We start from the raw sequence: 25,537 nt of genomic DNA, 5'->3' as shown, positions 1-25,537 counted from the left end.
CAGCAGACAGCTCTGAGCCCCATGGTCCAATCCGAGGCCCTCGGGGCCACCCCAGATGTTATGGCCGTGCCTAGCTGTCCCCCAAAGCCTCACGCTGTCAGCTGGGGCTTTTTCAGAGTGGCTGGATCGAGTGTGTGATGCTGGAACTGACTCATGGTGTGATGCGAGACTCACGGGCACTAGGACTAAGGGTGCGAGTGCTGCCGCCCTGAGAAGTCTGGATAAAGGGACAGACAGAGCTGTGGTCCCTTGCTTTTTTTTGGGGTCTTCTGCTTGCCATGAACTGCTGCCGGAGCCAGCGGATTATGGACTGAAACCTGCTACAAACTGTGAGCTGAACAATCTTTCCCCTTTAACTCTGGGTGTCGGGTGTTTTGTCTCAGCAATGAGAGGAGGAGCTGAGACACCAGACAGACCTGCAGGCCGCACTCAGGGTGTTTCCTCCAGCACTTCCCCCTTCCCGCTTGCTTGGCCTCGTGCTGTCCCCGCCCAGGTCACGGCGCCATCCTGACATGAGGTGCCCAGTGTGGACCCCACCTGCACCTCCCCAGGACCCGTCTGGAACCCGCCTACCCCAGCTGCCTGCCGCCTGTGCCTTCGCAGTCGCTAGTAGGGACACGCTCGGGGCCGCGACCTCAGCTCTGGTGTCTGCTTTTCCTCGCGTCTCTTTGTAGCCGCATCAGGAGCGCGTCCACCCTCTTTGTGGGACAGTCCTGGGGTCGCGGCAGCACAGGCGGTCACCTCCTGCCAGGCTCTCTGCCAGGCGCAGGCCTGGCCCAGCAGTGCCCGCTGTGACTTCGGTTTCCGGCCCCAGACCCTCACCTTTCCCTAACCTCATTCCCTTCAAATACGCGCGACCTGATTCCGAAGGCCAATGGGATCATTTCCACTGCCGGTGTCACACGAGCAGCTTAAAATCTAAAAAGCCCCCGAAACACCCAGCAAAGGCACCGAAAGAGGAGGACTCGTTTTGTGGAGTAAGAAAAATAACAGTTTAATAATTACACCGACGAGCACGCACATCGCACGCACATCGTCGTCGCCCACACCGGGCCGCCGTCTGAGACGCTGACGTTGCCGGAAGCAGGAGGCTGGTGGGGTGTGGACCTCGGCCGTCTGACAAGAAAGTGCTTCTCGTACAGCACGGGAGATGGCTGCTTCTCAGCCCTGCAGGACGAGCGCCACGGAGCAGCCCGTACGGCCGGCCGCACAGCAGAAGGCAGGGGTGTGCGACAGGGCACTGTGAGCGAGAACCGCGCGCACACGCACACACCGACCTCGGCTCCCAGAGCCCGGAAGACGGAGCTCGGGACGGAGAGCAGCGGCCGCCTCCACCTCCACCTCAGTGCCAGCCCGCCGAGCCACGGTACACACGCGAGTTCTAGGAAACGCTCCGGGCTACGGTAAGGCAGGTCTGCGGGACGCCGTGCCGGCCGCGGAACCCCAGGAGAGCTGTTCCTGAGTTAGAATCTGCTTTGACGACAAGCCACTCACACCAATGGTTTCCAGGGCAACGTCCACGTGTCACCAAAAACACGTGTAGAAACAGGGCTTATAGAAAAGGAAAAGGCTCGATTTTTCTTGTCCCAGCACAGATGGATAAAACGCTAACGCTGGGAAGTTGGCAATTGTAGTGAGAGGTCTGAGCAGGCACCAGAAAAGCAACTCGGTCCGAGGCGCCCGGCCAGTCTCCAACGCAGATCCGCCCGCACTGGGCCTGGACTCAGCGTCCCACCCGGTGCCACACAGCCTGTCACGCACAGCCCGCAGCGCCAGTTCGGCTCCTGAAGACACTTTCTGCGGAAAAGCTGAGCCCACCTCAGCTCTGCCCTCTGCGGAGGAGGAAAACGACAGCGAGGTTCTCGTGGGCACTGCCACGCACTTCCAAAGCAGACTCAACCCCGGGCCCGTGGGCTGGGCCCCAGAAGGCAAGGCGAGCAAAGACAGAGCAAAGACCGCCTCGGTGCTCGTGTCCTTGGCATGCGGCACAGAGTGGTCGGTCCCGAGTCTGGGCAGCTGTGGCCTCGCTGAACCCGAGGTGTATTGCTGTATTCATGCTGAGAGAGGAAGGCGATGCCCAGTGGGTGCTAAGCGGTGTGGCCGTGCCCGCGGGAGGACGCCCCACGGGGAAGGCCCACCATTGGCAACTGCTCCCAGCACTGCCTCGCTGTTTCCATTGGCTGCTTGAGCATAATAAATAATTTTATGTACAGGCTCTCGCTGTCTTTTGGGGGGAGGACGGACAGTGCACTTTGTCAGGATTCTCTAGGAGCCTCCACGGCAAGTCTGCGTGACCCCTGCAACGCTGCGGGCACCCGGACCCAGAAGAGCAGACAACCCCGCCAGATGGGCTCCTGCTCTCCTCAGGGCCAGGGCGACGCCCACAGCCAGCACTGCCCCAGCCTGGCAGCAGGCAGACCGGACTCTGCTCGGGGGGGGGGGGGGGGGGGGACGGGACGGGACTCGCAACAATCGACCAGCAGGACATCCGCTTAGAGCACCATGGTGACGGGTGGGGCGGGCCAGTCGGGCGCCGGCCCAGAGCACAGGGCCCTGGCTTCCAGCACCTGAGTGGTCAGTGGGCTGGGAGTGCCGGTGGAGGTCAGCCCAGGCGGAAGCCGTGGGTGTGCATTCCAAGCGGCACTGACAAGAAGGGTGCGGAGTGCGTTCCTGCATGACGAGGAGTCTGGAAGCCAGGGCTCTGCCAGGTACTGCACTTATTGCAGGTGAGGTAGCGGTGCCGGCAGCGAGGCCCACACAGCTCGGCTTGCGTCCTCGGCGTCTACGCCTCAGGCTGGGTTCTTCTGAGACACTCAGTCCCCAGGGTCACCCGGCCTGGGCCACCCCCGCCCCGGGGAGCAGAGATCCTCCTCACAGGTTGGTCTCATCCCAGGCGGGGTCGTTCATGTTCTTCAGCACCTTCCGCACCAGCTTCTCCAGGTCTCTGCGGGCCCTCTGTTCCTCCTCGAGCGACTTCTTCATCTTTTTGTTATCCTGAAAGTGAAGCAGACCACCACAGTCACTCCCCTGGGGCCAGAGCTACTGCTCCCCAGCTGCTCCCTAAACCTCCTGTTTTTGTTTTTGTTTTTGAAAGGGAGACATGACTTTATTAGAAAAATAAAAAACTGAGGTGATGAGTTTGTCTTCAACGAATGCCCTGGTGGATAAGGCTGCTTTTAGCTGCATTGGCCTTCTCCCGCTCCCTTCTCCATGCAGGGTCCAATTCAAAGCAGTGCCATAGCCGTAGGGTCTCATCAGCCACCCATGGCCTGGAGAACAGCAGCCCTAGCAGCTAGGGCTGAGGCCCATCCGCGGACATTCGGAAGCCAGGCTCCTGCAGGAAGCAAGCGCTCCCGGGAGCATCAGTCAGGCCACGTGAAGGGTGTCAGACACACAGGCTTCAATACTGTGGGCTTCGCTATGAGAAAGCCAGGGGCAAACAAAGAGCACCATAGAAGGTAGCTAGCGGGAAGCAGGAGATGGGTCTCTGGTGAATGGGAAGGGGCCGAGACAGGCAGGGAGGCAGGGAAGGCGACAAGAAGAGTCGGGATGTGTCACGCCCACGCACCAGTCCCCGCAAGGACGCAATCACTGTGAACAATCACCTGCTCTCTCACATCTGCAAAGACCAAGGGACCGGAGATTTAGCTCAGTAGTTTCACCGGCTGCCTCGCAAGTGCAAGGACCCGAGTTCAATCCCCGGTACCACAAAAAAAAAAAAGCCCTCACATCTGGAAAGACCAATGGCTTAATGTGCTGGATTTCCAAACATCACTATCTCCTCTTGGTGTTTTTTTCCTTATAGGCAATCAGTTTCATTTTTAATAATTAAAAGATTAAAACACCCAGTGCACCTGTCTCAGCTCTTGGACTTCGTCCCTCAGTGCGTACACAGTGTCCACGAGGCTCCTGCAGGGGAACAGAGCGTCAGCAGGGAGCACGCCAGGCCGCAGTCAGCGGGGCAGCCGGGCGCTCCAAACCCCAACTCTCAAACAGCCCACTGTGTGGCCGGTGACTTCTCCACACCGCCCTCGGGGGGTCTTCCCACTCAGCTCCCACTTGGGGACAGAGGCCCTGGACATGCTGGGAGACATCTTACTTTTCCTCTATCACCGTCTGACCATTACTTTTCGTTTCTTCCACTATGATTTTCTCTTCTTCTGGAAGCAGAACTTGTGGAGCAGATTCTTTGCGTGAACCTAGGACGGTTAAAAAAGGAAAACCTCAGGTGAAAGCCAGGCACTGAGAAAAGGAATGGACTACATAGCATTACCTAAACACTAACCTCCAGCGACTACGCAGTGACAAAGTTCATCACGACAGACTAGGAAAGGGCATCTTCTACCCTCCTCTGCCTGACTACCACAGCATTACAGAGGAAAGGAAACCCCAGCGTTTTTCCAATTTATTAAACTTTAGTCTCTGGTTCTGGATTACAGATCTTTTAGACACTAACATTTTCAACATGAAGCACATCAGAAGGTCTACCCACACTGTCCTGGACATTCAACCAAATTTTAAGTCATTGTATCACTCCAGAAATTTTAGAAAGATATACCAGACCACGTAGAACATATACACGCAGAGTTTATAAGCTAAAAACTTGGTAATTGCAAGAATTTAACGCTACAGCAACATATGAAAATAAAGATATAGCTCATGGGTTAGGAAAAAATGAAGTTTATTATCCTGTTATTTTATGAAAACTTTATCCTCCATTCCCTGGAATATATGCATCATTTTTCTAAAAGAAACAAAGTAAACTGCAACATCAGAGGAAAATTTTATGCCATTTAACCAGCACTGAGCACAAAAGCTTGCATGGGGCAAACGAGACAAGATCTACCCTTTTGAAGTCAATTGTGAAACCCAATGACTCACTTCATAAGGGGAGGGAAGAGAACCAAATCTTAGGTAATGATGTGAGGAAGGGAAGATTTCCTTAAGGATGCCAGTGTGACAGCAGGCACCATTTGTACTTGGAAACCTTGCAACCACGCCAGTCGGGGGCAGGACATGATCTACCACAGAACACAGGCTCTCGAAAGGCAGGATGTGATGCATGACACGTTTCTCTCTGAGAAAAGTGCACTGTGGCTGGAGACCTGCGGCTACCCACAGCAGTGGTGGCTAGCCTACGTGGCCTGCGCCTCTGACGTGCCTGCCTCTTGTGTCCCCAAAGTGTCACCCTGTGCATGCACTTGTTGCACACTCTTGTCACCATGGAAACCTCGGGATAACAGAGACCTTTTAAAGGCAGGACTGCGGAGTACAGTGTGGAACGGTAGGCCTGGCCCTCTCCAAGCGGACCAATCACCGGTGGAGGGCTCCCTCAATGTCCCTGCCGGCCTCGGGGGCAGCTCAGGACACAGCCCCGGGCAAGGTCCCCAGCCAGCCACCTGTGCATCTGCTAACACCTCCATCCAAGGGTCCCCCGAAAAAGCAGAAGGCAGGAGCCTGACCAACGTCACACTGCCATCCTCCACTCGTCAGGCACGATTCTGTGTCACCCGGGGCGAGCGCCACGAGAAGCACATTTCACACCACTGCACGGAGGGGCTTTGAGGAACCCAGGGTGACTCTGTCTTCTGCTCGAACACCAGTGCTCCTGTCCATGCTGGGGGCGGGGGGCGCCCACAGGCCCCAGTGGGCCCAAACCTCCCACCTGCCCATGGTGGCCTGGCCTCAGGGTCCCGGAGGGGAGCACAGTTTCAAACACATCACTAGGCTAACAATGCCTGCCAGACATCTGACAGGTGCAGAGACGGGCAGAGGCCCCTTCTGGATGACGCTGTCTTCCGGGCCTCTCATGGGCAGGAGGGCACAGCTGCTGGGACATGTGGGCCACGAGGAAAACACAGAGACCAGCTGCAGGCAAAGCCCCGGTCCCAGCCAGGCAAGCTCCTCAGGCCTCCCACATGTGTGCAATGTTACCTGTCTTCCAAAGGAAAAGTGAATTCCTGTGCAGTCTGCACAGAAAAATACAAAAGGATTCTAAAGATCAGGTGTTATATCACATGTAGAGAAAACAAATGCCTTGCTGAATCTCCCAGGGTGAGAAACCAACTGCTAACAGTTGTGACAGTCAGATCAAAACCAACTCTCAGTGGTGACTCTGTCACGCTCCACTTGCAATGTGCTGCTTCTAAAGGACTAGTCCTGTGACTGTGCTTCAGGCAGGGTAAATTCCACGTATCTCTTTTCAACTGCTTTGGTCTCTTCGAGTGTGTCCTGCATCCGAGTTTCCAAACGTCACAGAAGAGAAAGTCGCAGAGGCTGCACCGCAGAGCGCAGCCCTGGGGACCCCGCTGAGCCAGGCTCCTCAGTCACCAGTCTCAGTTCTCCCTCACAAGAGACTCTCAGGCAGAGCCACGGTGCAGCACCGTGCCCAGGACAGACACTGGCTCACCACAGCCTCCTACCGAATGGATCCATGGCACGAGCCTTAAATCCCATGAGGGAACACAGTGACATTAACCCAAGGAAACCAAACCCAGAGGGCCTGGTGTTCAGCTACATGGGCAGCCCCTCTCCCTTCTCTGGGCAGAACACCAATGACTGGACCCAGAGTGCTCTCCCTCTACATCCCTGGCCATTTTTACTTTTATTCCTTTTTTTTTTTTGGTACTGGGGATTGAACTCGGGTCCTTGCGCTTGTGAGGCAGGCGGCAGAACCACTGAGCTAAATCCCCAGCCCTATTTTTATTCTTTTTAACTTGAGGCAGGGTCCTGCTAAGTTGCCCAGGCTGGCCTGGAACTTGAGATCCTCCTGCCTGAGGTCCCCATATCGCTGAGATTACAGGCATACGCCACACACAGGTCTTACTTTTGCAAAGATGCTTAAAGCACACAAGAATTGTGACGTGCAGTAAAACCGTGAGCTTGAGAATGCACACTGCAGATGGGCTGCACCGAGTGCTCGATCTTGAAACAGCCCTGCGGTGAGCGGGCGCCATGGTGCAGAAACCCACGTCTCGGACTGGTCTACCTCAGCGACCTCCATTCGCTTCTCCGCACAGAAATCCACACCCTGGCCAGCATCTGCCTGCAATAGCACACACATCTCTAAAATGACTGAAAAAAGTGATGTAGCTGTTCAATGAAGCAAGGAAAATTCATTCCTCGACCAAGCATTTCAACAGGACAACCAGAAAATGTTCCAACCCCTGATTTTCAGTACTGGAGCCTGAACCTGGCCAAGCTGCCCAAGCTGGGCTTGGACTTGGGGTCCTCCTGCCTCAGCCTCCCAGTGCTGGGATTACGGGCGTGTGTCTTGGCTGAGCACTGCATTTTAAAACCCAGCAACCAATACTTGCTCCAACACTTGCAGAGCTCACGATGGCTCTAGGACAGTCAAGATCTGTTTCTCAAACATCCTGGGGAGGTCAGAGGGGTTCTGCTCCATACCATCCCAGGAGAGGAGAGGCGATGGCCACTCCTCAGAGCTTCACAACGCACCTTCGCAACACCAGGTGGGGGTCTAGGGGTGAAGCTCAGTGGCACAGCGGTCGCCTAGCAGGCATGAAGTCCTGGGTTCAATCCTCAGCAACCCCCCCCCCAAAAAAAGCATTTTGATATGACTGGCCATAAAAACAAGTCATCTGAGTGCCGCAGTTTTTCTTTTGTGCACCAATATTAATATCCTGCGGTTTTCTGGGTGGCAGTCTGGGAAGTGCTTGAGTGTCTACAAATATACAAAACTGGCTTCCTCACTGCTGCTGTTTCTAGGCAGCGAGGGAATAAGAAAGACAGGAACAGAAGGCAACAGCAATGTATCTGTAACACCAGGGCAGCACCTAACTCAGGACACAAGAACATGCCCGTGAGGTGAGGTGAGGGGCCTGGACACTTGCACCAAGAGGCTGGAGACACCAGCACCCCCAGGCTCCATGGCAATATCCACTCACTGCCGTGTGGCCAGAAGCTTGGGGTCATTCAGAACATCTGCGACATCCAGGCCCCCAGGCCTGTGGACCTTTGTTTGAGAAAAACAGATCTCATTGACTAATCCTGTTTCAAGGGGAGACCCTGCGCCCAGGCTGCCATGGAGTGGGGATCACCCCGGCTCTGGGCCCACTTGCACCTGCTGTCCAGGCTGCTGCCCAGCCATCCAGGACGCTGACGCCACACGACTGGCTCATCAGGAAGAGCCCAAGTTCAAGCTCACAGCACATGGAGGGACATGGCGTGCACATGGGGAGTCTGTGCCCGAGGCTGAGGACAGGCTCCCTGGTCAGAGACTGCCTGTGCAAGGCCGCCCAGCACCAGCGTGGCCCTCTGAGCTCTGGGGCCTTCCTGAGGCATCGCCACCCTCAGCTGCGACAAAAGCGGCAGACTGCCCCTGGCGCCGTGGGGTAATCCCGCCACAGGCGCGTCATCAGGGCTGCAGAGTGCACTCGCTGCCCTCCCCGGGAGAGCAGCAGCTTCTCCGAGAGGCCGTGGCTCTGCCGCCAGGCCCTTCCTCCCTCTCCTTTCCCTTTGCTTCCTCTGGTCTCAAGTCTGCCGGGCAGGAAAAACCTGACCTTGCTCTAAATAAGAGTTCTGTTCTATTTGTGCACAGAACCTGACAATGCTTCTGTTCGAAGACAGATCTTCCAGGGATTGAAAAACTTGTGAAAAGGAGAAACAGGTGAGAAGTGAGCACATCTGGCCTGGGAAAGCACGCCCCTGCCGGGCCCGCCCCCAGAGCTGCGACTGTGCCCCCACGTGACAAACACTGGAAACCACAGGCTAGCAAATGCAAAATTTATTTCAACTGTACAGGACAGAATGTCTTTTTATAAAACAAACACTTCATTGCCATTGCAACCACAAACAATGATATGTGCACTGTACAATGCAACGGACATTCAGATACACATCCCAGTGAGCTTCTCAATGGTGTCACGAGCTAAAATGGCTTTTCCCATTCACAGGTAAGGAGCACAATATATGGATTTTCTCCAAGATCTTATTCCACTATATACACATTACTGTGTTTTGGCCACTTTATGCAAAACACATAAGTAAGAGAGCTTGTTAAGCATTCCTGCAAGAGTGAGTTCAATGCAAACACTGTCTGGGCCATCTGCAAGGCCTGGGGATGGCTTGGACCTACCTTCCGGCTCGGCGTCTGCGTCCTCTCGTCCTAACACTACCTGTACACACAGAATTACAGAGTGCACAAACGGAAGGGACACGGGCCAGTCTCATGACATGCTGGCCCTCCTCTGGACGCCACATCCTCTCTGCTGCATGAGGACCGTCTTCTGGGCCTATGGCATTAACACTTCTAACCGTGTCACAAAAAATGGTGTCAGACATTCAAAACAAACAAACAAAAAGTCAGGGCATTATTCTACAGTTACTTCGCATCAACGAGAATCATCAAAACGGCTCTGACGAGTACAAGAGGGAATGATGGTCAATCGTCAAAACTGTGGTGCACTGAATGCCGTGACAACATCTCATCAAGACACCACGTGACACCTGGTGCTGTGGAAACCCCAGTGCAGCGGCCACACCTCTCGGGGTGGCACAAACAGTGTCTGTGTCCCAGCCCCCGGAGGACGTGGGCTGTGCCAGAGGCATGGGAACCAGCTGCTGTGACAGTCCCAGGGCACAGGTGCACGGCCACTCACCCGGGAACGGGGCCGAGGCTACGTGTCACACAACAAGATCACTGCCAAGCCCACCTCATGATGTAAGCGTATAGGCTCTGTGGTTCCATTGTTCCAAAACCTTCCTTTGCTGTTTGGCTGAATATCGCACACCTTGTGACTACGGGTGATTAGCACTGGGCGCCCATTTGAAAAGACTGCTTGGCTCCCTTAGTACTACTGGCACAAAACGCGCGCTCTCAGGCGGCGTGAGCACTCACTCGGTGGCTGTCTGGGACAGGCAGGCACGGACGGGAGTGGCATGGGTGCCCTTGCCTTGCAGGCAGTCGCAGGCACAGGGCCCCGAGTGCGGGAGGGTGGCAGCACGTCAGGGCACTCAGCACACATGCGGTCCCAACCCTGAACACAGGGGCGTGGGAGGGTCTTCTTGGGGCAGCTGCCCCGAAGAAAGGAAACGTTACTCCCGACTCGTGACGGCATATCCGTGAACCGTGCCATACAGCCACCCGGCTCCATTTAACACCGAGCGGAGCGCGCAAGGGACAGAACTCAGTCTGCCCCTCGAGCGATGGCCAGATGTGGGTTTGTAGGCATGACTGACCAGAACATGTCGCGTTCAGTTGTCTCTGAACGGAGCAGGGATTAGCCCGAGTGAGGCCTCCTGCGTGGCCCTGCGGGGCTGCTGAAATGCAGCATCATGGTTCCCACAGCATAGCGCATGGGCGGGTGTCGGCAGCCAGGCGGTGCCGAAGCCAAGCACTCAAGCCCATGCCGCTCTGAACGCAGTTGTCTCCACTGGGGCTTCCCCTGCAGCCCCCACTCTGCACTGGGCAGCGCCCACATCGGCCATCGATGCGTTTGGGGCAGTACGGCGTGGCAACGAGGGAAGGTCCAAGCCAGGACAGTGGGCTTGAAGCCCACGCAGGCCACAGAAGGGCAGAGCCGACGTAAAGACAGGCTTGGAGACCTGTGGCCCTGCCCTCCCGTGCACCTGCCCAGGCTGAGCCCACGGCACCACACAACCAATGGGCCGGACACACGGAAATTCCTCTCGTCGCGTCGCCTCTCCATGCCTGCGTGACCCGTTTTCGTTACACTGAAAACGTGCAGGTCCCTGCGGGTAAGGCCAGAGTCATCTCCATATTGCTGGCACTTAGATCACAAACCGGTGTGGTTTGGTGTAAATATAAAACTGTCCATATAGCTGTATCCAAAACGGAAATGAGAGTTGCTGCACTGAGAGTAAAAACACCAAACCATTTGGAGATTTTATAAAACAATTCCCCACCGGCTGGGAGAAGCCCGGGTGGGTACAGGCTTGTGCGAACCCACCCCCCATGGCAGGTTCGGGTCGTCCCAGGAACACTCTCCAGGTTGTTAAAATATCACATGAAAGAGACAAGAAACAGCAAGAAAACATCTAAGAAAAGCAGGCTGCGATACAAGCATTGTTAAGAAAAGCTCAGAGTGCATTAGTTCTGGTGAGAGATATATGAGCAACAGCTCTTACGAGATGCTGAACCCATTCTGTAACTATGGGCTGTCCATATACTGTCATACTCAGAGTCTTCCGAGGGGTCTGAGGGCTCCAAGCGAGAAAGGCTACTGCGACGACCCGGGGAGTCTAGGCTTGATTGGCCGTCGTCAGCCAAGACGTGATTATGCATCAGGTCAGTGCCTTGCCATGCTAAGACGGAGGAGTGACAGGGCGACAGCAGAGGTGGGTGGGGGCGGACAGGAAGAGCCACAACCAACATGGAACAAAAGCGAAAGGTGATGGGAAGAGAAGGAAAAGAGAAAATAGTGTTAAAAAATGGCAACAATGTTCGTTTCTCCTTATTTATGGCTGGGTTTTAATAACCAGTTTATCAGCACAAATATCAGAACAAAACCAATTAATCATTATTCCAATAAACCTACGTCATCACACTGTTTCCAAAGATATTTCTACGAAGCCCTCCCCTAAGAAACCTACCAATTACACCCATGTCCAAACAGTGGTTCTATAAGCACTTGCAATTAGCCAATTCTGCTAACACTCTCACTTAGGACATTATTTGCAACAGATACAATTTATGCAGCTGGTGACCACTATTTTCTATTCAGTAAATGGATATACTAAATGGAAACCAACTTCAAAGGGCTTCTGACTGATTGCTTCAGTTCCTTCTTTGCCAAGTCCACGCCAGCAGCCAGGTATACACTTACCTTGCCCATGTGCCCGTGGGTGCTTCCGGGGGGAGGCTCGGTGTGTCCCAGCCTCTCGAGACCTGCTCATGGCGCTCACTGCACTCTGCCTGGGCAGGGAGGCACGAGCAGGGTCTGTTCCCCACGCTTCCCACCCTGCCACAGGCCCTTGGCCACCAGGAAGACGGGCTTGAACGGCCGCGCCGCTGTGCTCAAGGAGGGCGGGCAGCAGGAGGCGGGGGAGCAGAAGTGCCCTGCATGGCTGGCTGGCAATGGGGTGCCCTCGGGAGCCCGAGCAGCCTCTGCGCCCAACCACACAAGAACTGTGAGGGCGCCCCACCAGGCAGAACTCAGCCAAAGAGCTGGCTCTGAAGTCCTCCTGGCACCCAAACAATACCTGGGGTCAACACACAATCCTTCTACAGACTGTGCTACACCAGGCGCTTCCTGTGAGGAACCACTTCCACAGGCCTGCACCCGGCACCCAGGGCGCAAGTCTCCTGTCACTGGCTGCCCTGAGCCAGTCGGGCTGCGGCTGGGCCGATCTGAGCCTCTGACCCCACGGTACTGACTCAAAGCAAAGCCAGCACATTCCCGACGCTTGTCTCACAGGAGTGGGACCCGGATGTGGGCTGCCCCTCACAGGCTGGCGCTGGCACTGGCACCGGCACCAGCCTGGCCGCTCACCACAGGACGGGTGGTCGCATGGGACACAGGCTGAGAGCAAGTAACTGCACCTGAGAGCTGCCCGGGTAAAAAGCTTAGCTTAAAAATCTAAAAAAGCTATGGCCACATGGAATAGCCTATGACTTAAAAGACCACCACTGGCAAGCTACAGAAAGGCAGCACTCCTGATTATAGTATCCTGCATTCACAAACTGCTACCTGACCATACACACACCCCACGGTCTTCGAGAGCACTGAGGCCTCCCCAGCAGTGACAAAGAAGGCCCTGTGCTGACCCTGGCACGAAGCCTCCCTGTCCTGGGCAGGACAAGGTGGGGAGTGGGCAGCGGTGCAAACCGTGAGGGGCTCTGGGCCATGCACGGGTGAGTGCCACCTGGCAGGCGGCCACAGGCTGTCCTCACAGCGCACTTCTCCCGCCCGCTCTGCCTTCTCACTTCAGGGGAGGACAGCAGGGGGCAGGCCTAATCTGGAGGACGCACCAGCCTGCAGGTGATAACAAGGAAGAGGGGACAGGCCGCCTGCCAAGAGGTGGGACAGAAAGGGAGCCGAGGGAAAAAAATCAACGAGAATCTGGTTTTGGTGGCAAAGTACTATAGTCACCACCCAGTTCTTTAAAAAACAAACCAAAGCCAGGCACAGTGACTATGACTGTAATCCCAGGTACTTGGGAGGCCAAGGCAGGAGGATCATGAATTCAAGCCCAGCCTGAGCAATTTAGTGAGACTCTATCTCAAAATTAACGTTCAAAAAGGGCTGGGGACACTGCTCAGTGGCAGTGTGCTTGCCTAATACGTGTGAGGCTATAGATTCAATCCCTAGCACCTCACACACACAAAAAGGGACAGGAAAATAAAAGCTAGAAAACGAGCATACCAGAAAAACAGAAGACTGCCAGCCACATCCCCTCTCACCTGCAGGGAGATTTTAAAAAGCCACCTCCCTGTCCTCACCACAAACAGAAATGTTCTTAACTACACAAGACACAGGTAAATCCTGTGTACTAAAGTCTACAAGATAAGTTAGTTGGTGTCTATGCCCAAATATTAAAAGAAAAAAGGGCAGGTCAACAAAGGCCTTGCTCCAGGTTTGCACTATGACAATAGCCCTAAGCTTAAAGAGACCCCCCATCCCCATGCTGCCCGCCAGGTTAGAGCCGGTGTGGCGTGCGGCCCCGCACGGTCTCCTAGCCCTCTCCCTGAGCACGTGGTGCCACCTGCTTCTGCTCAACTCGGGTCCCACACTGCCCACTGCCCTCCTGCGCCCTCGCTCACCAAGAGCAGTGCAGGCCGCAGGCCCTGACCAGGACCCCCCACGGGCCCCAGTGCGCCCTGGACACTTACTCGAGTTGAGTGTCTGCCGCGTCTTGGCACTTGTGCAGTAAGCCTCGATGACCTTCAGGATCTGAGCATCCTCCTCCAGAGCAGCCGTGCCTGTGGAGATGCACACACATCACAGCTAGGGGGTGGCCCCATGCTGCTGCCACCAGCTCCCCAGAAAGCTACCTGAACTGGTATCTGAGACGAGCCCCTGCTACCGTCTCAGGGAGCTGCTCGCTGTATGTTTACACATAGGTGTACCCGAAAGGGTTTTTCGTTTTATTACTTCCTCAACTCTGTGAGGGCTTGCTAATCTATAAAAAAAAATAGCACCCCCACCCACAAACTGATAAAAGGGGTAAAAAGGGAATAAGCAATTTCCAGAAGAACACAGGCAAGCAAGAACAGTCTGCCACCCTCACTCACAACAGTAATGAGGCTGAGCCCAGGGCCACGTGTTCCCCAGAGAGCAGGCAGCCCTCCCTTCACACAGACACAGGGGCACAATGCAGCTCAGTGCTGCGGAGGGACGCAGGAAGCAGCCCTGGAGCTCTCCTTCCTGAGGGTCTTTAGCAGCAATGTCCTGACTGCCTCGATGTCCTGAATGGATTCAAAATGTTTCCTTTTTAAGGACATTTTGACCTTGGAAAGAGCTGGAAGTCACATGGTGCCCGATCTGGTGATGAAGGTGGACGAGGACACAAGGTCATGTTTTACAAGCTGCCTTTCTGGGGAATGGTGCTCGGCAGCAGCAGTCACTGAATTTTTCATCATGCCTGGTGCAGTCACTCAGGAAAGAGGACTCCAGAGCTGCTGCAGGAAGTGGCAAGAACCATGGGATGAGTGTGCTCAAAGGGAGGGAGAGGATTTTGAATGTGATTAATTATAGCGTGTCTACTGATATGAAACATTTTTATTTAAACACACTGTATGTATTTTTCAGTCAGCCCTTATCTATTTTTTTATGTATGTATGTATGTATGTAGGTGCCAGAGTATGTATGTATGTATGTATGTATGTGTGTATGCAGGTGCCAGAGACTGGGACCAGAGACCTTGCACTTGGGAGGCAGGTGGTGACACCACTGAGCTAAATCCCCAGCCCAGCCCTATTTACTAAAAATGTGGACAGGAAGCTTACATACCCACAGCTGGATAACAAGCCCCACTGTTCACTCAGGAGAGCACAACGCGTACAAGGCAAACCCAGCATCATTATTAGACATCAGAGCCCTGTGCCGGGAGCGTGAGAGCATCCCAGCTCCCCAAGCCCGGCCCTCACTCCCGGGGACCCGGGCATCCAGGCCCTGTGTCAGCGTCCCACATGCCCCCCGCCTGGCTCCAGGGCACTCACCCCAGCACAAGCCTGGCCCTCTGCCTCTGTGGGCCCCACACCGGCTGTGCGGCCACGTTGCTGCTCTGGGGCTGCTCCAGGCAAGGGTGTCATGTGGGGCGCGGCAGGACGCTGCGCAGCATCCCTGGTGTGACTCAATACCAGGCTGCCCTCATCCAGCTGTGGCAGCCAGCGTGTCTCCTGCACGCCTGGCCCGGCGCCGAGCCCACCCACAGCCCGTGCAGCAGGCAGACGAGGCCTCTGCACACCCTGTGGCGGCCCCACCGTTCATGAGGGTCCTGGCGGACTCTGCCCACCCACCCAGCATCCCCCTCTTCTAGGCGTAAGCGTCACGAGGACCGGGCTCCGCACCAGCACAAAGCAGTGCGCGTCCCAAGGAGGTGCTCGGCCGTCCCTCCTGGAAGGGCCCCTGACAGCCCTGCCTATCAGAGGAGGGCTGCTCCAGGCCCAGGCCTCTGTCACCCGGCAGGTCTCTTCCTCCTCTGTGCCTCACGCCACGTGTGGGCTGGGGCCGGCCCAAGGGCCGTGAGGACCCGGAGGTGCGAGGCGTGCCCTGCACAACACAGCCCCCAGCCTCACGGAGCCTGCCCCGAGTGGGCCGACGCACGCACTGCTTCCCCACGACCCCTTCTGAAATGAGCCCCGAAGAGTCCACGGGGGTGGAAGGTGCAGTGAGCCAGAGCCTCAAGGCCTGGGAAGGACCCCGAGGTGTCAGCTGGGGGGGGCGTGGCCCAACCATGCACTCTGCCATTCCCAGCGGTCTCGGGAGTGGGGAGGCCCTTCCCACACGCAGCACCTGCTCAGGAAACCTTCATTTCAGTGGAAACGGGGAGGGTCCACCTCCGGCTCCTGGAGCCTGGGAAGGGCCGGGGAGACAGCCCAACTGCAGCCAATGTGTGGAGAAAAGGCAGCAAGTGAGGCACAGGCTGACACCCAGTGGCAGAGTGGGGCAAGTGAGCAGAGGAGCCCTCCGTCTAGAGCGCGCCCCGGCGCCTGTTCCCGGGTGGGCAGGGCCAGGCAGGGGACACACGGAAGCCCACCCCGGGCTCCACACCCCACACTCACTTTTCCGCAAGGCAAACTCTTCATCTGAAGGCTTCCGCTCAGGTTTGCGCTTTGGGAGCAGCTTCTTCATGGTTTTGGGGCTCTTACTGAGGTCCTGGGGACAGGGAAAGGGCAGGACATGCAACAGGCATCAGAGCCAGATGCCTGGCAGAGCTCCAGGGAGCAGGAGGCTGTCAGGTGGCCACATGCATGACTTCACGGCATCTCCGGAGTCGGTCACTGTGCCCTGGCCCTGACAAGAGCCCTCGAGTGACGAGCGTCCCCAGTCCCGGTGAGCTGCAGGCCAGCTGGTGCAGCTAACAGGGAAGAGGTGACCAAGGGGAAAACAGCTCTGAGGAGCAAATGACACGAGGAGGGCAACGAACTCGGGTGCACTGGGGAGGCAGAGGCCACCCCAATTCTCCGTGAAGATGACGTGCACGCCTGCGGGGCAGGGGAAGCTTCCCAAGGCCAGGTAGCTGCTGGACACGGACTGCTCAGCTGTGAGTGCAGAAAGGGAGGTGTGCGCGACCGGAGAACCAGACCGGACGCACAGACAGAGGGGACGGTGCTGGACTGTCGCACTCTCTCTAGCACACATCTAAAAGGCACTGAGAAGTGCCGCAGAAACAGCTGCGGAAGAAACACACAGCGCATGACATGGGCTCCAGGGCTCCCCGCCATGCACAGAGGGCGGTGGGCAGGCAGGCTGAGGAGCACTGTCTCCCTTGCTGCTCGGAGACAACGGGAGGCAGGGACACTCTCCCACGGGACAGGCGTCCTTCGGGACCCTCGCCATTCCCACTTGCTCGCCCAGCATTTTCACCAGCTGCTGTCCCTGTCAGGTCCCTTTGTCTTCTGACTGCACACAAAGGCATGGGACAGGAGCCTTGGTGTCCTGCAGCAGCCAGAGACAAACACTCTGCCTGCCTGCGTGACTCAGTCCGAACCCAGATGAAACAAACCCGGGAGAACGGGTCACTCGGGGGCTGGGGACTGAGGCCCAGGGCCACGCGCATCACTGCACTCAGGGCTGCACCGTGCTCACACGCCTTTACACCCCTGCCTCACTCCCAGCTGTGCTCACACCTTCAGCCACACGCCTGGTCACACACGCTCACTCGTGAGCAGCATCACACACAATCGCACACACAAGGCACACTCACTCCTCTGGGGTGTCAGGACCCAGGCGCAGGCACAGTGCACTCTCGCCTCTGAACCCCGCGCGGTGGAGCGGAACCCAGGAGCCCAAGCCCACACCGCACTCCAGGCGGCTCGAGGTCTCCCGGTGCCCGCGGCTCGGCTGGAGTCTCACCTCCTTGTAGCAGAGAGCAGCCGAGGGCCTCAGGGGAGGCGCGGGCCGCAGGCAGCTGAGGCTCCAAGGCTTGGGGGTCTTCGGGGGCTCTAGGGGCCCCCAGCTGATGGTGGTGTGCGGGGTGCCATGGTGGGAGGGGTGGGGCAGCGTGTGGTAGGCGGGCATCAGCGACGCGGGCTTGCTGTCCGAGTGCTTGCTGGACGGCGTGATGGGGTGCGAGGGGAGCTGTGGGCGAGAGGATGTGAGCAGAGACAGCCTGAGACCAGCGCGGCCAGGGCCCCACCTCTGTGCTCGCCGCCAGCCTGGGAGGAGCCCGAGGCCCAGGCCCAGGCCCAGGCCGGGTTCTCCAGGGCAAGGGCTCCCCATGCTGTGGGCTTCAGGCTCACTGGGCCTCTGGAGCACCCAGGGCAAAGGTCACCACGGAGGGGCGCGTGCCGGTGGGAACGGCGCACTGCCTGGTGGACATGGAGAAAGTCCCTCCTAGGCCAGGCTCGCAGGCAGAGGGGAGGGAGGAGCGCGTCCTGAGCCGACAGCCAGGTGCCACACACCTCCGCCACTCTCACGCAGAGGGCAAAGCTCGGCTGCAGGAGCCATTCCTGAGGCCAAAGCTGGGTGCCATCCGATCCTTCACAGAAGACCCCGATCTCCGGGGTAAAACAAGGCATTCTCTTGAAAGACTCAGCTTCATGAAAACAGTTACTCAAAAACCTAATTTCTCAGGCCAGGGATGTAGCTGAGTGGTTCCGGCGCCTGCCTCGCAAGCGCAAGGTCCCACGCAAGGTCCCGAGTTCGATCCCTGGTACCAAAAAAAAAAAACCTAATTTCTCATGGGTGTGGGTGACTAATCCAGTCAATTCTCAGAAAAATCAAAAATATCCCTGAGCCTGACAGTGAAATAAGGAAACGTAAAACAAATCAAGTAACACTCAGAGCCTACCAGCCCAGGGTGAGAAGGCATCTATCTGGTGGGAGAGCAGGCAGAGGGCTGGGCGCTGAGAGCCTGGCTGCAGTCCTCAGCCAAAGACACACACAGGGGCAGATCGGGCTGAGCCCACCAAAGCCACAGTGTCAGGAAGGGAAGCCACAGCTGCCCTCCAGCACCTGGCGTCGTCCTGGGCACGGGTGGGCTCCAGACTCACGGGTGCCACACCACTGCCACCTCCGACTAACTTCTAAGGAGGTGAAGTGCAGTGAAGCACCCCGCCCAGCACACGCAAATCCAGGTCACACGGGATGCCTGATGCTACATCAATAGTACAACAGGCTGCACAGGCCAGGGCCCAAGAGGGCCAGCACAGCGTCCTCCCCGAACAGCTCCCTGCTGAAGGCTCCGGGCCAGTTGACAAGCAGGAGCTCATGCCCTTCCCCGCCCTGCACATGCCTCTGCCCAGGACAGATCCACACCGACAGCCCAGCCCAGCCAACGGCGGGGACTGAGGCAGGGAGAGCCCAACCCGACCAAGCGGAACCTCCCGCCGGAGGACAGCAGGTGGGCGGGGCGGGGCCGCTGCGGCCCTGAGGAACAAGGCTGGCAGAGAAAGAGGGGCTGCAGGGCAGAAGTGATCAGAAGAGCGGAGGGACGCACTGCAGACTCAAGCCCCTTAAACACGTCCTCTCCCGGGGACTCAAGGAACCGCTTCTTCAGCGCCAACACCAGCACAGGGCCTCACGCCACACACTGCCTTGCTCTCCGCTGAAGCAGTTTGGCTCTAAAAGTCTAGGAGCGGCTGAGCTTTTTCTAACAAAAACAATTGTTTTCTTAAAACAATGAATGAAAAATACTTTAACGCCTTCAAACTGAATCTAGTTCTTTCCATCCTCATTATCTTTTGCTTTCAGTTTTCTTTTTTAAATAAACCCTACCAAACACAGTTCCAGATCATGCACGCACAGGCGAGAACCCCGGGGGAGGAAGCCCAGGGCGCCGCACCCCACCAGCCACCCTGGATGCCCTTACGGTGTGAGACGGCACAGAGTGGGGCTTGATGGTGGGGTTGCTCACGGACGTGACCTTCGTCTGCTTCTGCAGGTGGTCCACCCACTCGTGCAGGTCCTGCTGGTGGTTGCAAGACACGAGGATCCGCTCGATCATGCTCCCTGCAGGAGATGACCAGAGAAAGTGGGCTGCAGGGAGGCGCGGGCGCAGGACACTCACAACGTGCGCATGCCCATACCCAGTGCAGACTCGGCAGCACTGAACAGCCCCCTCGAGACCCCCAGCGAGACTGCACCCGAGGGCTGGCTGGCCTCCGGCAGGGTGGTGGGGTGGGGTGGTGGCACCCACACAGCTTGTGTCTATCACCTGATATTTCAAATGCATTTCTGTGATTCTCACTGTCCTCAAGCTTTGTGATTGTCATTCCTGTCGTTGGCAGCTTCCCCTAAAAGAGAAACCCCCCCAAAAAAATAGTACAATTAGTCCTTTTCCAGTAAAGGAACCGTCATTAAAGTAAATACTCAGTGACTTTAGGCATGGCACAGGAACCGTGAGCCAGGGACGCGCCTGTCCACAGCAGGGCGTGTACACCAGAGCCTGCCTCAGACGAGAAATGCAGTACCATGATGGAGAAACTCAACCATTGATGGGCATTTGGGCTGTTTCCAAATTTTAGCTATCACAAACTGTGCTCCTATGAACATAGGTGCACATATATCACTGTGGTATGATTCAGAGATTACGTAAAGGTGCAAATTTCCAACGATGAATGTCATTATATTGTATACCTAAAATGTACCAATGATTAGAATGAATAATTGATAATGCAAAATAGGAAGAAAAGGTCCAAAGGGGTAGGGGTAGCAGGAGGGGCAGGGGAAAGGAAAGAAGGGAAAGGAAAAATGATGAGAAATGAAAAAAAGGAAATAAAGTCTTTGTAAATAGGGAAGGGTGGGGGGGTGAAGGGAGGGCTAGGAATGGGGAAAAAAAAGAATCAAGATGCATCATGTAAAGGTACAATTCCCACTGAGAAATGTAATTGTGTTGTATGCCTACAATGTACCAATAAAAGAATTTAAGAAAAAAAAAAACTCAACCGGGAGAAAGGCAGAGCCGCAAGTGCACAACCCCGTCTGGCGAGTCACAGCAAACACTGATGCAGAAACGTTACGCACTGTGACGAGACTACAGCGCACAGCGGCTGCCTCGAAGGACACAGGCATGGGCATCTGCCCCGCAAAGAGGGGAGGCTCCAGTTTCCAAGGAAACAGTGGAAGCTGAAGCACATAGGACTGACTATGTGAGTTATACTCTGTAGGCCGCCAAACAGAAAATGGGTGGTTGTGCTAAATGGCTCGGAGCTCAGGAAGGAATGCGCAGGCCAGCAGGAGGCTGGCACACGCTTCGGGGGTGTGCACCAGTCACGGCCCACAGCACAGAGAGACACACGACAGCCCCAGCTCACGAGCACCTGGACACATTGTGGGTGTTTGGGTGGAGCTGCCTCAGAACAGCTCTCAGCCAGGTGCAGGAGTCTCTCAGCACCCCAAAAGCAGTGCTTCCGGGCAGGGAGGCGGGATTTGCCCCCACAGCCACCATGGCAAGGTCACGAGCCGGCAGGTGTTGCTGACACCCAGCAGGCAGAGCCAGACTCCCTGGGCCCCTCGGCACTCAAACCATTTTCTTCCCAAAACCCCACAGCGGGGCAGGACGGCACACTGCCTGGCTGACAGCACTGTGACCAAACAGGTCTGAAAGTGCTCTGCTGCACTCCTCGTCCACACTGCTGCTGCACGTGGTACTTCAACAGCCCGGAGGAGTCGCACAGAATCAGGCTGGGAACCGCACAGCCGGTGCGCATGCTGCGACTGCTGCCCGGCTGACTCCCCACAGCCAGTGCGCCAAGAGTAGAAACGAGTGCTGGGACCGGGCTCACTGAGCCAGGCTGGAGGAGGCCTCTGGAGCACCAACACAAGAGCAAGGGCTCCCAAGCAGGCGCCAGCCTCCCGGGGGACAGGCGCCCAGCAGCCGGCTGTTCCCCGGGGCTGGAGCAGGGCCTGCCTTCAGCCAGCACTGGCACGGGGCTCTGGGGTAGGCAACTGGAAGCAGAAAGAGTGGGAGGGACAGGACTCAGGGCTCTTCAGGGCCCGGGTGAGGAGAGCTTCCCGTAAGGTGCCTCCTGACAGCAGCCCACACGCGCAAGTGCGGTGGTCCTGGGTGTGTTCACACTGCCTCACCACTTCCGACAGCTATGGCCACAGCCCCCCCTGTGAGCAGATGCAGCCTGCTCCAGATGCAGAGGAGAACAAGCCACGTCTGCTTCAATGCAGAAGTCTCCAGTCCTTGCTGGCTCAATGTGGAAAATGTGTGGCAGCTTCCATCCCAGGAGTCGCTGGGGACGGGCTAGGCTCCAGGAGGGGACGAGCAGGCGTGGCTTCTACAGCGTCACACAGAAACCAGGAGGAGACCTCCCAAGGGCACCTCCTGGAAGTGCAGCGGTGAGAGCTACCACCGGGGATTCGGAACCAGCAGGGAGGGGACACAGCCCTTGTACTCCCCCAAGTCTAGGAAAGCAGAGGAAGTCTATGGCGCAGGCTAATGATCACGAGACCTGTGCCATGGGTCTGAGGGTGCCACGTGGCTGACAGAGCTTGGCCTGCCTACTCCACTGACTCACAGCCCCAGGAGGCCCCTGTTCTGCAGAAGAGAAAGCAAAACCCCAGAGCAGCAAGGAGGAGACACTGTCACAGGGGCCTCAGAGGCCAAGGCACGGACTATGTCCTCACAGGTGCTCTGCCCGACTTTTCCTCCTTTCAGGCTGAGAGAGAACACTAGGACATGTGTGCAGAGTCACAGGGGACACACCTGAGCACACACAGCAGCACACGCAGCACAGAGCATCTAAGGCCAAAGTTGAAAGCCAGCATGAAAAGGAGTCTCAGATCTACCAAGAGCAAGGAAACCTGAGTCTAAAGGTGTTTTACCTGGTAAATGAAGCCACTCATCCTGGGACTGGCAGACAACATTAACAGGAGGTTCGGGAAGAGGAGAAGGTATCTTTCATTCTTTTCCTAATATAAAAAACAATTTTTAAAAGCACATCTATTTACAAATGTGACCACAATATTTATTTTGTATTAAGCCCTATGAAACCTTATCCTATATTCAGTTTCCTCTCCAGGTGTTTCTACCAAATTGTATCAGCAAACTAAATGGAAACAAAAACGATGATCAGTTTAAGTCTTAACATGTGAGTGAGAAAACTTTGGCAAATAGGTGAAGGCCATGGACTGCTAAATTCTTCAAAGTAAGAATGCAGTGGTACGTTGGTTCCCCAACTTGATTCTTTCTGTGACTCTGTAACTGGTCACAATCCAAATTGGATGAGAGCCGAACCAGTCAATGATGAGGCTCAGTGTCGACCTCATGGGGAAATTGGACTTGGACTCGGTTCTGTTCCAGTTCAGATTGTGACCACAGTCATGAAGAGAATCAAGTCTGAATGGAGGTACCACTGCACGCTCAATGGCTACCTGTGTAGTATCTCTGAATGCTAACAGAGGAAGGAATGTGTCTCTGCCATTAAGTGTTTAGCGCATCTACAATTTTCACAGTTCACAGGAGAAAAGGAACAAGAACTCGGAAAGTTGTAATGGGCACAGGGTCATGCTTGAGGAGGACAGCCCAGACCACAGGCAGAAACTCTGGTTTCTCCACACCCCTGGCCCTTCCCTAGTGCGCAATATGCCAATGAAATGCTGTTCTCGTGTATCACATAAACTTCTGGCCTACAGGAAGGACTCGAAAGCATCACTGTGTACTAGAAATCATTTCCTTCAATAAAGGAACAGGGCCAGGGATTTAGCTCAGTGGTTCCACTCCCTGCCTTCCAAGTGCAAGGACCTGAGTTTGATCCCCGGTACCAAAAAAAACACAAAAAACATACACTTGTTCAATAAAGAAACAAAAACTGAAGAGACCATACCTAAAAGACAAAAATTCCCAAGAATCTAAAAGCAGACCCAGAAAGGGTGATGTCAGACACTCCTGTTCACCGGCTGGCATGGTAAACACTGCCCAGCGTCAGGTCTACACTAGAAGAGGTCCCTGAGCATCCAGCACAAAGCGCCTTGGGAAAAGGACGTTCTCTATTTCAGCGAAGTCACTGAGAACGACCTGTGAGGTTCTCCTCTTGAAGACTCATAGCACGGGCTGGGGACATCCTGGCCAAAGGCTCGAGGTGTGGTCCTGAGTGCTCTGAATCACACTGGAGGACCCACCAATGCCAACAGTCCATGCTACAGGATGGACTGGGTTAAACAGTTTAAAATTGGGGCCAGGGATTTAACTCAGTGGTGCCGCCACCTGCCTTGCAAGCCCAAGGTCCCGAGTTCAATCCTCAGTATAAAAAATAAATAAATAAATAATAAATAAAGTTTAAAATCACACAATTAAGAAATACTACTGCAGAGATGTGGGTGTTCGTATCAATGTGGTAAATAGGGAAAATCGCGATTTCTTGTAGTGTCCAAACTATCACAGCTTCATCCATAGAGAGGGTAACACTGTGAAACTTTATGGGTGGGAAGAAACAACATGTGAGTGTAAGTTCAGTGTTTCTCTTGCTGAATATTTTTTGCAAAGACAAAATAAAACTCAGGAAGAGAGCCTGCTCAGTGATCCAATGAACACACAGCACGTGAATCGTGAGAAGTAAACTGCTCGATTTACACCCAGTGGGACTAGCCCAAGAATCTGGTTTTACTCCTTCCTTCCTCAGACCCATGAGAAACTCGTGCTTCCTTTCAGTGAATACTAATTAGTATGGGTTCACGAGAAAGGGTTAGGGTCTGTTCTGGCTGTGTCTAGATGCCCCAGCAAAGCCTCAGGCAGTCAGAGGTGGAACTTTTCGGAGGTGGCTACATCTAGAGTATGTGATGCTAGGATTGATTCGTGATGCAATGCTAGGGTTCAGGGTGCCCCAGCCTGGGTGAGAGTGCTACCTGACCTAAGGGTGGATAGCCGGGATAAAATATAAGGCACAGAAAAAGGGCTGCTGTTGTCACTTGCTATTCCCTTGCTACTTCGCTGCTTTGATGCCTTCTACCCACCATGGACTGTTTCTCCTCTGTGATGCCCTCTGCCATGCCACCCTGCCTTGGAACCAGCCAACTATGAACTGAAACCTCTACAAACTGTGAGCTACAATACACCTTCCCTCCTTTAACTTTGGGTGTTGGCTATTTTGTCTCAGCAAAGAGAGAAAAGTAACTAAGACAGGGTCTAGACCCCCAGGAAGAGCAGATACCTAAGTGTCTACACACACCAGACTCCAATCCTGGGCCAAGCCGAGCCTATGGGCCTCAGCCAGTTCACGCTCAGCTTTCAGCTCCTCTACTGAACTCTAAGGCTCCCTGCCTTGTCAAGGATGAACAGTGGGGCACACTCAGAACCAAAGCCAGGACTCCCAAACTCTTCAGTTCCTGGACACCCACGCCTCGGGGAGTCCTCATCACAAGGCACTAGGAGTGGCACAGGCTGATGCACCGCGTAGGCTTCCTACCTCGCTCCCTGCGCACTGAATCATGACCTGTGACATGTAAATGACACTGCCCAGTGTCTTGATGTCATCTCCCTCCCAGCTCCGGATGGATTCCGTCAGAATCTGCAACTCAAGCTCTTTCCTTTTCCGGACTTCTTGACACTGGACCTGCGAAACACAGCACTCTTCAGAGACTGAAGGTTCCAAAAGCTCACGCTCCAACCACACTGCTGCTTAGGGCAATTACTGTTTCACATACTGCTCCTTGAGACAGATAATCTACTGAAGGACTGGCTCAATTGTATGGATTACAAATTTGCTTAAATGTATGGCATCAAGAGAAGCAGGATATACAAATATTTTAGAAAAGTATCACAGATTTTACCATTTCTGGGAAGAATAAAAACGTACACCAGATAAGAAAATATTTCCCTCCGGCTTAATTAGTGTCTGCCACCAGAAAAGACCAAGAAGAAAGAGGGAAAGCACAACGGAGGCCGTGAGGAAGGTGCAGCAGTCAGACAGCCGCCAACAGAAGAGGCAGAGCCCGCACTGAGC

General features: G+C 55.4%; 1 protein-coding gene across 9 annotated transcripts in view; it reads right to left on the bottom strand.

Moving 5' to 3' along the window:
• Positions 1-968: 968 nt before the first annotated feature.
• Arhgef7 (Rho guanine nucleotide exchange factor 7) overlaps positions 969-25,537 on the bottom strand; it is a 114,952-nt gene continuing 90,383 nt past the window's right edge. For 5 of the 9 annotated variants that reach the window (XM_004858545.3, XM_004858546.4, XM_004858548.4 and 2 more), the window contains 12 exons: positions 25,001-25,147; positions 22,422-22,508; positions 19,804-19,882; positions 19,459-19,598; positions 17,502-17,726; positions 16,208-16,301; positions 13,814-13,903; positions 11,110-11,286; positions 4,100-4,199; positions 3,855-3,909; positions 2,876-2,994; positions 969-1,832 (listed from right to left, as the gene is read on the bottom strand). In XM_004858545.3, the coding sequence (XP_004858602.1) occupies positions 1,820-1,832; positions 2,876-2,994; positions 3,855-3,909; positions 4,100-4,199; positions 11,110-11,286; positions 13,814-13,903; positions 16,208-16,301; positions 17,502-17,726; positions 19,459-19,598; positions 19,804-19,882; positions 22,422-22,508; positions 25,001-25,147 (1,326 nt within the window). In that variant the 3' untranslated portion in view covers positions 969-1,819. The other 4 variants (XM_004858541.3, XM_013077303.3, XM_087193145.1 and 1 more) reach the window with 4 other exon arrangements.

Source organism: Heterocephalus glaber, unplaced genomic scaffold (assembly GCF_053883595.1).
Source record: "Heterocephalus glaber isolate CG9 unplaced genomic scaffold, H.glaber_assembly_v1.0 deba00001579, whole genome shotgun sequence".
Classification (NCBI taxonomy): domain Eukaryota; kingdom Metazoa; phylum Chordata; class Mammalia; order Rodentia; family Bathyergidae; genus Heterocephalus; species Heterocephalus glaber.
Note: the sequence above shows the minus strand (reverse complement) of the source record. Positions and strands in the feature narration are given on the sequence as shown.